At 38.2% G+C, this 13,477-nt stretch overlaps 1 protein-coding gene across 7 annotated transcripts in view; it reads right to left on the reverse strand.

The window, feature by feature from the left end:
* The window catches only part of LOC105468137 (SATB homeobox 2), a 198,739-nt gene that overhangs the window by 74,529 nt on the left and 110,733 nt on the right, over window positions 1-13,477 (reverse strand). For all 7 annotated transcript variants that reach the window (XM_071073141.1, XM_011718171.3, XM_071073140.1 and 4 more), the window contains one exon: window positions 1,882-2,354. In XM_071073141.1, coding sequence (XP_070929242.1) covers window positions 1,882-2,354 — 473 coding nt within the window. The remainder of the gene's footprint in view (window positions 1-1,881; window positions 2,355-13,477) is intronic.

Here is a 13,477-nt window from a genome sequence, read left to right on the forward strand (position 1 = left end):
TAACTTGCATCAGGCAATCCAATTTACCAACATTTATCAGATTTCTTTCCAGTGAGAGTTTTCACTTTTTTTTTTTTTTTTTTTTTTTGAGATGGAGTCTCACTCTGTCACCCAGGCTGGAGTGCAGTGGCACGATCTCGGCTCATTGCAACCTCTGCCTCCTGGGTTCAAGTGATTCTCCTGCCTCAGCCTCCTAAGTAGCTGAGACTACAGGCACACACCACCATGCAAGGCTAATTTTTTTGTTTTGTTTTAACAGAGACGGGGTTTCATCATGTTGGCCAGGCTGGTCTTGAACTCCTGACCTCAAGTGATCTGCCCATCTCAGCCTCCCAAAGTGCTGGGACTACAGAAATGAACCACCACGCCCAGCCCCTTAACTTTTGAAGTAATTAAATCTGGAAACATTCCTGTATTTTCCAAACTACTGGGGTTTCAATCCGGCATGCTTTCTTTTATTTGTAAGGTCCATCTATAGTGTGTGTTATTATGTGTCTCTGAACAGATATCAGATTAATGAAGGCATTCCTACATTCTGTACATTCATACAGTTTTTCTCAGAAATGAGTTGTTTTATGTCTTCAAATTATTCCTGCATTTTTTAACTCAACATTTTTACTATGAATTTCTTTAGTTTAAAATAATACTTCTTCTTCATCATCTTTGCCTGCTGTACTTTATTTATCCTTCAAGGTCTAACCCCTTGACAACCTAATACTCTAGCGTGTTGTTTACATATGTGCTTGCCCATTATTTTTCTCCTTTTTGCATCTACACAGAGCTTAGCTTCCTGCCTTGTGTTTACCAGGGTGCTGAAACTTTAACCTATTGTTGTTTTGAAGGCTTATGGTATTCATTCTCCTGGAAGTATTCCTCACCTCCACCTCGCCATGATCCTCCACCACAACCACTGCTTACACTCTCCAACATTACTCATCACACTTCACATTTTACTCTAGTTATCTGGTTACCTGGTTTTCACCCCTAGATCGTTAGCACCCTGAGGTTATGCACATTTGCTTTGTTCTTACTCATATAAGGGCTAGGTAAGTGTTTCTCAACATGTGGCCCCCGATCATTACCATCATAATCACCTAGGATCTTGTTAGAAAGGTTCATTGCTGAGTCCAACCTCAGACTTACTCAATCAGAAACTGTGGGATGAGGCCCAGCAGTCTGTGTTTTCACAGCCCTCCAGGTGATTCTGATGCACACTCCAGTTTAATAACTACTGGTGGAAAACAATGTCTTACATATAAGCACCCTCAATAAAAATAAGACGTGTGAATTAACTGTTTACTTTTTCAACATGTAATGTTATATTCCCTCAAACATTAAAATAAGAGTAAACTATCCAGTATCATTTTATCAATATCTTAAATCTAACTTGTATGTTTTGAAGGACTTTTATAAATTTTTAAATAAAACTTTACTTATAAAATTATAAAACATAATTTTATTTCTTTTATAAAGTTCAAAACCAAGGGAAAAAATGGATTGGGCATGCATAGTTTTATAATTTGTTAAAAAAAAAAATGGCAAGAGAATGATAATCACAAAATTCAAGATCAGGGTTACATCTGGAAACAGTAAATGGAGAGGATGAGAGTACATACCCAAGTCATTAGTAACATTTGGGGTCCTGAGTTGCACGTTGGGTTCAAAGATGTCCATTACATCATTAAAATTAAACAATTAGTAAATTAATCATGGTCATGCATGGATCAATGGTAACAGTGTTTCATTAACTAAGGATTATTAATCAATCTAATTCTATGTGCTGAGCTCCATAAAATTTTTTAAACAGATAAAAATAATTATGACTATCTCAATTCTGTCCCCGGCATTATTGTTAATTACAGTGTTCAATGCTAATTGTACCTGTGTGCGGTTGAATGCCACTCTTGCAAAGACAGCTTGGGACACACTGGCCCTCTTCAGCTCATCTCTGACTTGCTGGTAGATATCTGGAGAGACTTCCACGGAAGAGTTGGTTGGCTCTGGCTTAACTGCTCTGGGGATGGGTGGATGGTTCAGGAACTGCTGGTTGATGGCTTGAGGATGCTGGTGAGCCAGGAGCCGGCTAACGGCAATCTGTTGGTTTATCAGATGGGCCATGGCTATTTGTTGCCTTACAAGTTGTGGACTAAGCTGGGGAGAAAGAAGACCAGGGCTCATGATGGGCTGTAATGCGGGCACTTGGTTTCGGATTGGAGTACTGTGGTGAATTTGGCTGTGAGGAGACTGTTCGTTGGTTTTCCCCAGGGATGCCAGCTGGTTCATATTTGGTAAATGCATTGGACGCTGGCCCAGAACACAATAGTCTGAAAGGTTTTCTCGTTCCACTCTTTCCACTGTTAAGAGATAAAAGTGATAATTCATCATTATTTTCATTGGTACAATTTATTGTTAATATATGTAGAACTGAATTATACTTTTGGTATGTTAATAATATAAACATTTTTTCATACAATGATGGAAGTTCCAGCATAAAAGCGACATTCTTTTTTTTTTTTTTTGAGACGGAGTCTAGCTCTGTTGCCCAGGCTGGGCAGTGGCCGGATCTCAGCTCACTGCAAGCCCCGCCTCCCGGGTTCACGCCATTCTCCTGCCTCAGCCTCCCGAGTAGCTGGGAGTACAGGCGCCCGCCACCTCGCCCGGCTAATTTTTTTTGTATTTTAGTAGAGACGGGGTTTCACCGTGTTAGCCAGGATGGTCTCGATCTCCTGAACTCGTGATCCGCCCGTCTCGGCCTCCCAAAGTGCTGGGATTACAGGCTTGAGCCACCGCGCCCGGCCAAAAGCGACATTCTTTTCTGCAAAATGTTACAATAGGTTTTTTTCATGGAACATATGAAAGAAAGTAAAAATATTTGCCACTTCAATTTGTTAAAATTCTTAAAAGTAAGCATTTCATTAAACAGCCAAGACAGAAACCACTGACCATTCTAAATCCTCTTAGATCCCCAAGCTCTATCATCTCCCCAATCACCCTTTGTTATAAAAGCGCCAGCTGTTCTTATCTTCCGTAGTATGTAGTTAACGGTTATCAGGAAATGACAAGGACAATATCTCCTGACAAATTAAGTGCTACCTTCTAGTAAAAAGCTCACATAAATATTATTATACAACTAGGGAAATGTTCATTAAAAAATGTCTACCACATAGTATATCCATTTATTGACTCACTTGCTATTTTTATAGAAATGTTTCTTTAAGAAATTGATATTTTAAACATTGTGCTATGCACTCAGATAAGAAAAAAAATAACAAAATTAATAACATCACCTCAACTTGCCATTAAATGAAGTTCACCCTCTCTCCAGGTTATCTGCTTTATTACATTATATTGCACTTTAATAAAGATTTAAAGAATACTTTGAAAGAGAAAAGAAAGTAAGTAAGTATCACATATACACAAGCACAAGGCAAGTATTTTTCTTTCCCTAAGATAATGTCTCAGGAAAGACAGTCACCTCATAGCCAAATCCTTATCCAAGTCTCTGTATTATTCTATCATGAAAAACAAAGTTTGGTTTGGAGTAAAGAAATGGGGCTGAAACAATCCCATCATTATTAGTGTTAAATGCTTACAGGTGTAACATAATCTAACAAGATCTCTTTTTGAAAGCAAAAAATCCATACAAATTTAGCAATTATTTCTTATGATTGCAAATGCTGGATATGACTATGTAAAAGTCCATTAAAGGTAACTTTAAGAAGCTAGAGATCAAACATATTCACCTATAGAACACATATAAAAAAATAATTGTCTCCCTATTATACAAATGGCATGTGTGGCTTTGCATATAGTTAACAGTGACAGAATCATGGTTTTATTAAAAAAATACTGAGTCTTAAAAAATTTAGGGAGAAATGATGTGTGCTGGACAACTGGGTGAGATGACTCAAAACAGGGGAGTTGGTGATGACAGACACTGATGCCAAATCACATGTGAAGCATCTGAATAAAGTCAATGAACTGTAAGGGTGGAACAAAGTAGTGTTTCTAAATTAATACTTTATGTAATATGTGACTTTAAAAAGGTATGTGTGGAAGTAAATTAATACATTAAAATGTGGGTAGATATTTAACTATTTTATATCCATGTCTACAAGTTTTATGCATGCAAAATATCCCATTAGGAAAATATGTGAACATCCAAGTCTTTGTATCACCTTATATTTAGACATGTACAGTACAGTGCTTTCTCCTGCTTTTTAAAGAAACTCAGTTCAGCTGGGCATGGTGGCTCATGCCTGCAATCCCAGCACTTTGGGAGACCAAGGCTGGTGGATCACCTGGGGTCAGGATTTCGAGACCAGCTTGGCCAACACAGCAAAATCCCATCTCTACTGAAAATACAAAATTTAGCCAGGCATGGTGGCACGCACTTGTAATCCCAGATATTCAGGAGGTTGAGTTGGGAGAATCGCTTGAACCCAGGAGGCAGAGGTGAAGACTGCAGTGAGTGGAACTCACACCACTGCACTCCAGCCTCGGTGATAGAGTAAGACTCTGTCTCAAAAAAAAAAAAAAAAAAAAAAAAAAGCCTGATTTCTTGCTTAACATTCCTATAAACTCCCAAGTAAGTCAAGAGTTTACTTCAAACTTCTTTTAGGGCTCAATTTCTAACTTAATCCTTACAATGTTTGCTTTTTTTTTTTTTTTTTTTTGTAAGACAGAGTTTCACTCTTGTTGTCCAGGCTGTAGCAATGGTGCAGTCTCGGCTCACTGCAGCCTCCACCTCTCAGGTTCAAGTGATTCTTCTGTCTCAGCCTCAAGTAGCTGGGATTACCAGTACGGGCCACCACACCCAGCTAATTTTTTGTATTTTTAGTAGAGACGGGGTTTCACCATGTTGGCCAGGCTGCTCTCGAACTCTAGCCTCATGTGATCCACCTGCCTCGGCCTCCCAAAGTTCTGGGATTACGGGTGTGAGTCACTGCACCCCGCCTAATCCTCACAGTGTAATTCATTTGTTTTACATGTCACCTTTCCTTCATAAGGTTAAGAAAACAAATTACTCATCTTCTAAAGGCAAACCTTTTTCAATTATTATATTAATTAAACTTTAAAGTACATAGCCTTAAAACCAAACCAAGCAAATGGTTAGGAGCCTTCAGATAACATAATCTAACAGTTTCCATAGAACAGGAATTACCATCATAATTTCCTCACTGAAAAACAAAACAAAAAAAAAAAGGTAAAGAGACCATGAACTGATTCCAAAGTAAAATCTTAGAGACAGAAATATCGGTCTCAGTTAAATATTGGATTCACTTTTGCTTATTTTCTTTTAATTCAGTCAAAGTAAAGATAAATTCAGACATTAAATTATGTTTTCAGATTCTTAATAAGGAAATATTTTATCTATTTCATTGCTTGGTGGGGAGAGGGGTTTGAGACCGAGTCTCACTCTGTTACCCCAAGCTAGAGTGCAGTGGTACGATCTCTGCTCACCGCAACCTCTGCCTCCTGGGTTCAAGTGATTCTTGTGCTCAGCCTACCGAGTAACTGGGATTACAGGTGTATGCCCCACCACCACACTCAACTAATTTTTGTGTTTTTAGTAGAGATGGGGTTTCACCCATCTTGGCCAGGTTGCTCTTAAACTCCTGACCTCAGGTGATCCACCTGCCTTGGCTTCCCAAAGTGCTGGGATTACAGGCGTGAGCCACTGTGCCTGGCCATCTATTTCATCTTCTGCTGAAAAAACACAGAACCATCCTCCTATAGAATGCATTATTTGACCAAATGTTAATTTTCCAAAATTTTGGTATTTTCACGTTTCAACAATTTAATTACATTTGAGTGAGTTTACTTTCTTGAGATATATCTAAATCATATAATTTAAAAATACTTCATTCATAGATCTAGTCAAAATCATGTTCACAATGAAGCATAAACATCAGAGCGCTATGAAACCTATATGAATTGGTGCAATAAGAGTCTGAATAAGGCCGGGCGCGGTGGCTCAAGCCTGTAATCCCAGCACTTTGGGAGGCCGAGACGGGCGGATCACGAGGTCAGGAGATCGAGACCATCCTGACCAACACGGTGAAACCCCGTCTCTACCAAAAATAACACAAAAAACTAGCTGGGCGAGGTGGCGGGGCGCCTGTAGTCCCGGCTACTCGGGAGGCTGAGGCAGGAGAATGGTGTGAACCCGGGAGGTGGAGCTTGCAGTGAGCTGAGATCCGGCCACTGCACTCCAGCCGGGCGACAGAGCGAGACTCCGTCTCAAAAAAAAAAAAAAAAAAGAGTCTGAATAATGTCAGTCCATATTCTGTGAGGTTATATATAATCATTCTTTCTATCCTTATAAGTTTCCAGGTGGATCCTTATAAATTCTTACAGTTAAGAACAGTAACTATAGAAGTATCTTATAAAGACATAGCAACATATTACATTTGTAGTAACACCATGAAGTACTAACCACTTAGTAAATATTAATGAAGAAACTGCAAATGCAAATACCTACTGTTCAGGTCGATAACAGCCAGAAAAGCCAGCTGCAGAAGAACTAGGTGGAGGAGAGAAAGTCTAACCAGTTCAAAGGTAACAACCACTACCTAACCTCAGCCAGTTTCTGTCTTTCTTACATTGTCATTTTTTTCATTTTTTTCTTTTTTGTTTTTTTTTTTGAGAAAACAAAAAATCTGGATTTTACATGATATCTCCTAATTTTTAAGTGTTAGCAACTAATTCCGTTTCAAAATACAATAAAAGCCAAATAAAACATTTCTGAAAACCAGATCTGTCCATGGGCTATCAGTTTTTAAATTCTGTCTCTGAGACTAGTCACCCTTTATGTTTTTCAGTTCCTAACAGTTCTACCAATAAAAGCCAAGTTCTTTACTCCCAAGAATGAAAGAAGAAGAAAAAATTATCATCTCGACTTTAAGAATGACTAAGGATCAAATGCTCTCAAAAGGATGCATCTCCAATGACCAAGGCAGAACACTAATTCAGAAACCATTTAAACAGGTTTTGCCTTTTTTTTTTTTTTTTTTTTTTTTTTTTGAGACAGAGTCTCACTCCATCACCTAGGCTGGAGTGCAGTGGTACAATCTCAGTTCACTGCAACCTCCACCTCCCAGGTTCAAGTGATTCTCATACCTCAGCCTCCTGAGTAGCTGGGATTACAAGCATGTGCCACGGTGCCCAGCTAATTTTTATATTTTTAGTAGAAACGGGGTTTCACCATGTTGGCCAGGTTGGTCTCCAACTCCTGAACTCAAGTGATTCGCCCGCCTCAGCCTCCCAAAGGGCTGGGATTACAGGCGTGAGCCACCGTGCCTGGCTGATTTTGCCTAAATTGAAAACATTTTAATTTAGTTCTTGCTGCCACTCTTATAAAAATAATATCAGAATAACGTTTTTAGCCTCTTAAGTCACAGCAAGTGAAGTACAGATGCTTAAAAAAGAGAGGGAGCATCAGGATGTGCCAGACTGCATCAGAAAATTGAGCCTCAACTTTCTTTTTCTCTTTCTTTCCTCCCTCCCTCCCTTCCTGCTTTCCTGCTTCTTTCTTTCTCTTCTTCCCTTTACTCCCTCCTTCCATCTCTCCCTTCCTTTCTCTTCTTTCTTTTAAAATAATTAGAAAGTAACCACAATGTGTGAAACACAGACCTAACAGCAGTGCCTGGTTTTGTGTTCTTGCTTTTTCACTGTGTAATGGAAAACATCATGTTAAGTCTGTCTTAAACTAAACCAAGACCAAAGACATCACCTTGGCCCTAAGGGCCATCTTATGCCTGCAGTATTTAGCAGAAGATCAGAAATCCTGGAAAAAATGAAGGGTAAATGGTAGTGCTGTTTCTGACGGTGAAAGCAATGTTCACATTCACAACAGAAAATATTCTGACAAAGGCAACATGCTTACTTATTAAAGAGACAGTAAAAACACAACTGCTGGCCTGGCGCAGTGGCTCATGCCTGCAATTCCAGCATTTTGGAAGGCCGAGGAGGCCGGAACACTTGAGGTCAGGAGTTCGAGACCAGCCTGGCCAACATGGTGAAACCTGGTCTCTACTAAAATACAAAAATTAGCCAGGTGTGGTGGCTCATGCCTGTAATCCCAACTACTTAGGAGGCCGAGGCAGGAGAATCGCTTGAATCCAGGAGGTTGGATTCACTTGAATCCAGAGGTTGCAGTGAGCCGAGATTGTGCCACTGCACTCCAGCTTGGGCGACAGAGTCAAACTCTGTCTCATAAATAAATAAATAAATAAATAACTCACAACTGCTCCCAGAGCTTTAAATCAGAGCTTCAATTTAATTCACAATGAACTTGATTCTACTGTGGCTGAAGCCTTGAGGGTGAGTACCAGAGAGGGAATCGCCTGGAAAGGAATGATGTCCCCAGCTTCTAATGTAAGTTCCCAAACAGAAGATGGTTTAAGAAACCGTCAAGGCAAGGGGGGCTCAAATGCTTCTATGTCCAGTAGCTGTGAGGCTTTTGGTAGCTATTCCAACATCTGGGGAAAGGTACCAGTCCAGAGACCTTCCAGATAAACAGTTCAGATCTGGAGTCTGTTCAGGTCTCTGAAAAACTCAGAGTTCTAAGAGGATCTTGCAGATTCCTTCAAATTTCCTGGGACTGAGCGAAAACTGCAGGGAATGGGCAGCCATTTTCTAACCACTCTCTAAGCTTCCGGGATTCTATTTAAGTCTAAAGCAGATAAGGCCTTTGTAGCCCTATATTAGAATTTCAGAAACTCCTAAAACCTCACCAAGTTCACAGCGATGATGCTCTAACCAAGAGCACCCTATGACCATTAGCTGCCTGTGGCTGGTTGTTCACAGATGAGAAAGTTATACTTCTCCCTCAGGAATTTACCTGCATTACAATTAAAAGGTATTTGGTCCAAAAATCTTATTTTATTTAGGACACTTTTTTTTTTTTTTTTTTTTTTTTTTTTGAGACGGAGTCTTGCTCTGTCGCCTGGGCTGGACTGCAGTGGCCGGATCTCAGCTCACTGCAAGCTCCGCCTCCCGGGTTTACGCCATTCTCCTGCCTCAGCCTCCCGAGCAGCTGGGACTACAGGCCCCCGCCACCTCGCCCGGCTAGATTTTTGTATTTTTTTAGTAGAGACGGGGTTTCACCGTGTTAGCCAGGATGGTCTCGATCTCCTGACCTTGTGATCCGCCCGTCTCGGCCTCCCAAAGTGCTGGGATTACAGGCTTGAGCCACCGCGCCCGGCCCTATTTAGGACACTTTTTACAGTACATCCAGGAAGCCAAGTATTTATTTTAAATATTATAAATCCTTGATATATATTTATATTTTAGGTTGTTACAAGAACATTTTCAAAACTCAAAAAATAAAATAATACACACATACACACACACATATATATACACAAGTATATATACGTATATATATGTTTGTGTATATATACATATATGTGTGTGTGTGTATATATGTATATAGTCTTTCACTCCTATATTGTGGCACTTAATTCTTATTATTTCTTTTGCAATTGTGTAAAGTAAATATAATAAAATTTCAATGCTCAAAATATAATCCAATGACTTAGTGCCCTAAAGTATAGTTTCTGAAAGTTTTTGAGCAAAAGATGAAGCATCTGATTGGCACAGATGCCTGCCAGTAACAGCAAGGTGGCATAGGAAAGGTAGAAAGAAAAGCAAACGGAAATTTCAAAGGCCTGGGTGATCACTCACTAGATGAGTGATCTGGGGATTATCTGTAAAATGGGAAGGATTACCTGTAAAGTGGTCTTAAAGTAACCTTGCAGGTTACTTATCTAAGAGCATCTTTAAAAGTACCATTTTAAGACAATTAATTTCTATTACAAGAAAAATAGCTGTTTTCCGTCCTTCATGTCACATACATGTGCCATGTGCACTTGTGCACACACACATGCAATACAAAGTGAAACTTACCAGTAGGAAAGTTGATTGCTTCTGACCCAAATCCTAAAACTGTTAATAACCACATGCCTCAAACTGGGCAGTTCACCTTAAGCAGCAGAATACAGACTGCAGGGTCCTAAAGGCATAGGTTTGAATTCAGAGTCTTCCATTAACAGGTTTGTAACATCAAACAATTATGACATTAACTATGGGGACTTGTAATAGAAATAGAATTAGAAATAGAAATAGAATAGAAAATAGAAAAATATAGTGGCAATAGCAATAGTAATTAGAGTATAGCTCTTGCAAGTTTATCAATACTGCTGAAAAGATAGATAATATTTCTAGAGCTATTATGGTAGTATTTTCATGCTGCAAACCTTAACATAGTTGCTTTTGTGACATAGCCCCTGGGGTTTGTCCATAGTTATAATGGGTAGATAGTAATGAATTGGGTAAAAGGCTTTGCACTGAGAAATTTCCAGAAACTCTGGCCTATGGATTTTTCTTTAAGCCATTAAGATGCTTATGCAAATGTAAATGGATTAGCATGAATGAGTGCTAATGGATTCCTTAATAAGATAACACTCTAGTATTCCCCAGAACCTCTCCTAGAAACCCTGGGTAGAAGAACATAAGCCAAAAAAAAAAAAAAAAAAAAGAAAGAAAAGAAGATGGCAGAATTTCTCTATGACTCTTTCAACCTTAGAAAGTACTCTGGAAGTGATTCTACAAATGCAAAAAAAGACATTGGTTTGCTTTTGGCACTCTTGGTAAAAAAGTTGCCAATCAAACCAACAATTTCAGATTGGTACCCAAACATTAGAGCACAGAAAAAAGATACTAGAGCATATGAATGCCTTAAATTTACAAACCTCCTCTCCAGGTTCTCTGCTTCCCCACCTTATGCTCTAAAACCTTGATGCCCAATTTTAAAGATAATGATCTTGTCTAATACCAGAGAAATTAAAAAATGTGCTCTAGGTCAAATAACTATCCAAATGCAGATAAATATTTAGGAGTATTCAAAATGATTAAGGCTGCTGGCTCTAGCCTCATAATAAGAAAACGCAAACCGCATGGCCACTTTTTCCTCTTTTTGTGCATAACTCAAAGTCAAGTTCCAAGGCCTAAATGTTTCACAAGTGCTTTTTAATGGGTTTTCTTTATAAAAAATATATGTATTATAAGTTTAAGAATTTTCATATTTTTACTGCTAACATACCTTTTTCAAACTGCATTGGCATTTCGGGTAACACCAAACCCTACCATTTATATAGTAGCTGAAGCACTGAGCTAAATCCCTTACACATCATTATCGTTTAACTCTCACAATAATTCTACGGCATTGATATTAAGATGCCTACTTTATTAAAGAAGCTGAAGGTCAGTCATTTGACTTTAATGTCATAATTGTTTGATGTTGCAAACCTGTTAATGGAAGACTCTGAATTCAAACCTATGCCTTTAGGACCCTGCAGTCTGTATTCTGCTGCTTAAGGTGAACTGCCCAGTTTGGAGCATGTGGTTATTAATAGTTTCAGGATTTGGGTCAGGAGCAATCAACTTTCTTACTGATAAGTTTCACTTTGTATTTGCATGTGTGTGTGTATAAGTGCACATGGCACATGTATGTGACATGAAGGATGGATAAGTCATCTGAATGGTAAAAGCTCAACCTGAGCCTCCACTGTATGCTTTGTGTAACATAGACTGAAAAGACTGTCAACTCAAAAAGTGATGAAATCACTGATTCCTCAACACTTGAATCAGCTAATCACTTAAATAGAATTATTTGCATTAAAATTCATATAATAAACATTTATTAATCAACTACCATGTGCCAGGAATGATGGCAGCCCCTAGAGATACAGTACTGAATAATATCAACTTTAAAAAATTCCATCAATATATTTGCTTCAGACAATTTAACTATCTGCTACACGTAGATAGGCCCATAACATCTGCCTATGATTTAAAGTGCATTTCTATTTGATGATAAAAGATAGCTCCTTTAAATTCCTATTTTGTCAGTTTATTAGCAATTCATTCTAGTCAACTGTAAGCCACACACACATATATACATATACAGTGATTATATTTATTTTTATAAATCCCCTCCCATTATCTTATTTTTCTTATTTTTCTTGAGGCGAAAGCTATTGACCCAACATGAGTGTCATCAGCATGGACTGATGAAGGATATGAATCACACAGCAGAGAGCTTTCTCAAGTACCCTATAAATTCTATAAATAGAAAGTATTTCTTTGGAACAAGTAACCAACAAGAAACGAAATTGGGTATGCATACTCACACAATATGATAACAGCTTGAGAATCTTGGGCAATCACAAATTCATATATAATTGAACTATATGAAATTGGTGATATGTAACAACTTTGACCTACAAAAACAGCAATTCCATATGCTTCCACCTGATACTTATTTTGTCTCCTTGCACTCAGCTAAGCTACACATTAACGGTCAACAACCCCACTGTCCACCCAAAGGCTTTCATTGGGTTAAAATCTTTTTAAAAGGTAAACATAACACTAATTTCCCCCAACAAACCAGAATAGCAGCCCGTCTGCCAACATTGAATATGCCTAGTCACTGAAAATACTTCTGATTTATTTTCTCCTAGTCAATAACTGGAAGTATAAGGTCAATTTACTATACAAAAAAAAAAATTTCTGTTAATACAAACACAGTCGGACATGATTGCAGTAGCCAAAGCTAATAGATCTCTCAGATATAAATCTCATACCATTAAAACAAACAAATAAAACTACTACCAGAAGAGTTCACCAAACATAATTTTAAAAAATTATTGAGCTTGAAAGAGCTAAAGAGCAAAAGAAAGAAAAAGACTAGCTACCAAACCCGAAGATTTTGTTTTTCTCTAAATTTGTTCAAGATAATTTGTCTCTGGTTTGAGAACTTGCTTGCAAAGTCCCTGCCTAGAGCAAGATATTCAGAGCCAACTTGTTAACTCCTAATAAAACAGCCCATAAGCAAAGTCTACCAGCCAGCACTGTGATAATACCATATGACTGGTTTTCTTAGGTGTATTTTCCCCTTATTATCAACTTCCTTTTTCCACCACATTAACCTCCACAGAAACGTATATATCCACCATAAAGTAACTCAAATGTGGACACCTCTGTTTCTTTGGTAATAAAAGCTCCTAGGACCCATTATGTTCCATGGAAAAAGTGAGCATTATCCACCTTTCCTAGTCTCCACCCTCTGTACCAGAACACTATTGTCCCTTTTGGTTTCAAACAATGCTTTATCACAGTTTGATATCACTGATCATTTCAAGTATTCTTATAACATTCTATATAGGTTAAAAGTGCTTATATCTAATAATATCTTTATTTTTACTCTTTAATCTAAAACTATAATTTCTAAGGTGAATTCAGCACATGATAGTAAAAGAAATCATATTGTTGAAACTTAACATTACTGCTTAGGAAAATTCTGCCTTTGTCAGTTGGCATTCCATGTGTATTAATTCTTTAATTCAACCTACCTGAAGAAAAGTTAATCAAAGAAAACAATCAATTCATGATCCATTCTTTTCCTCTGACC

Source organism: Macaca nemestrina, chromosome 11 (genome assembly GCF_043159975.1).
Source record: "Macaca nemestrina isolate mMacNem1 chromosome 11, mMacNem.hap1, whole genome shotgun sequence".
Lineage (NCBI taxonomy): Eukaryota > Metazoa > Chordata > Mammalia > Primates > Cercopithecidae > Macaca > Macaca nemestrina.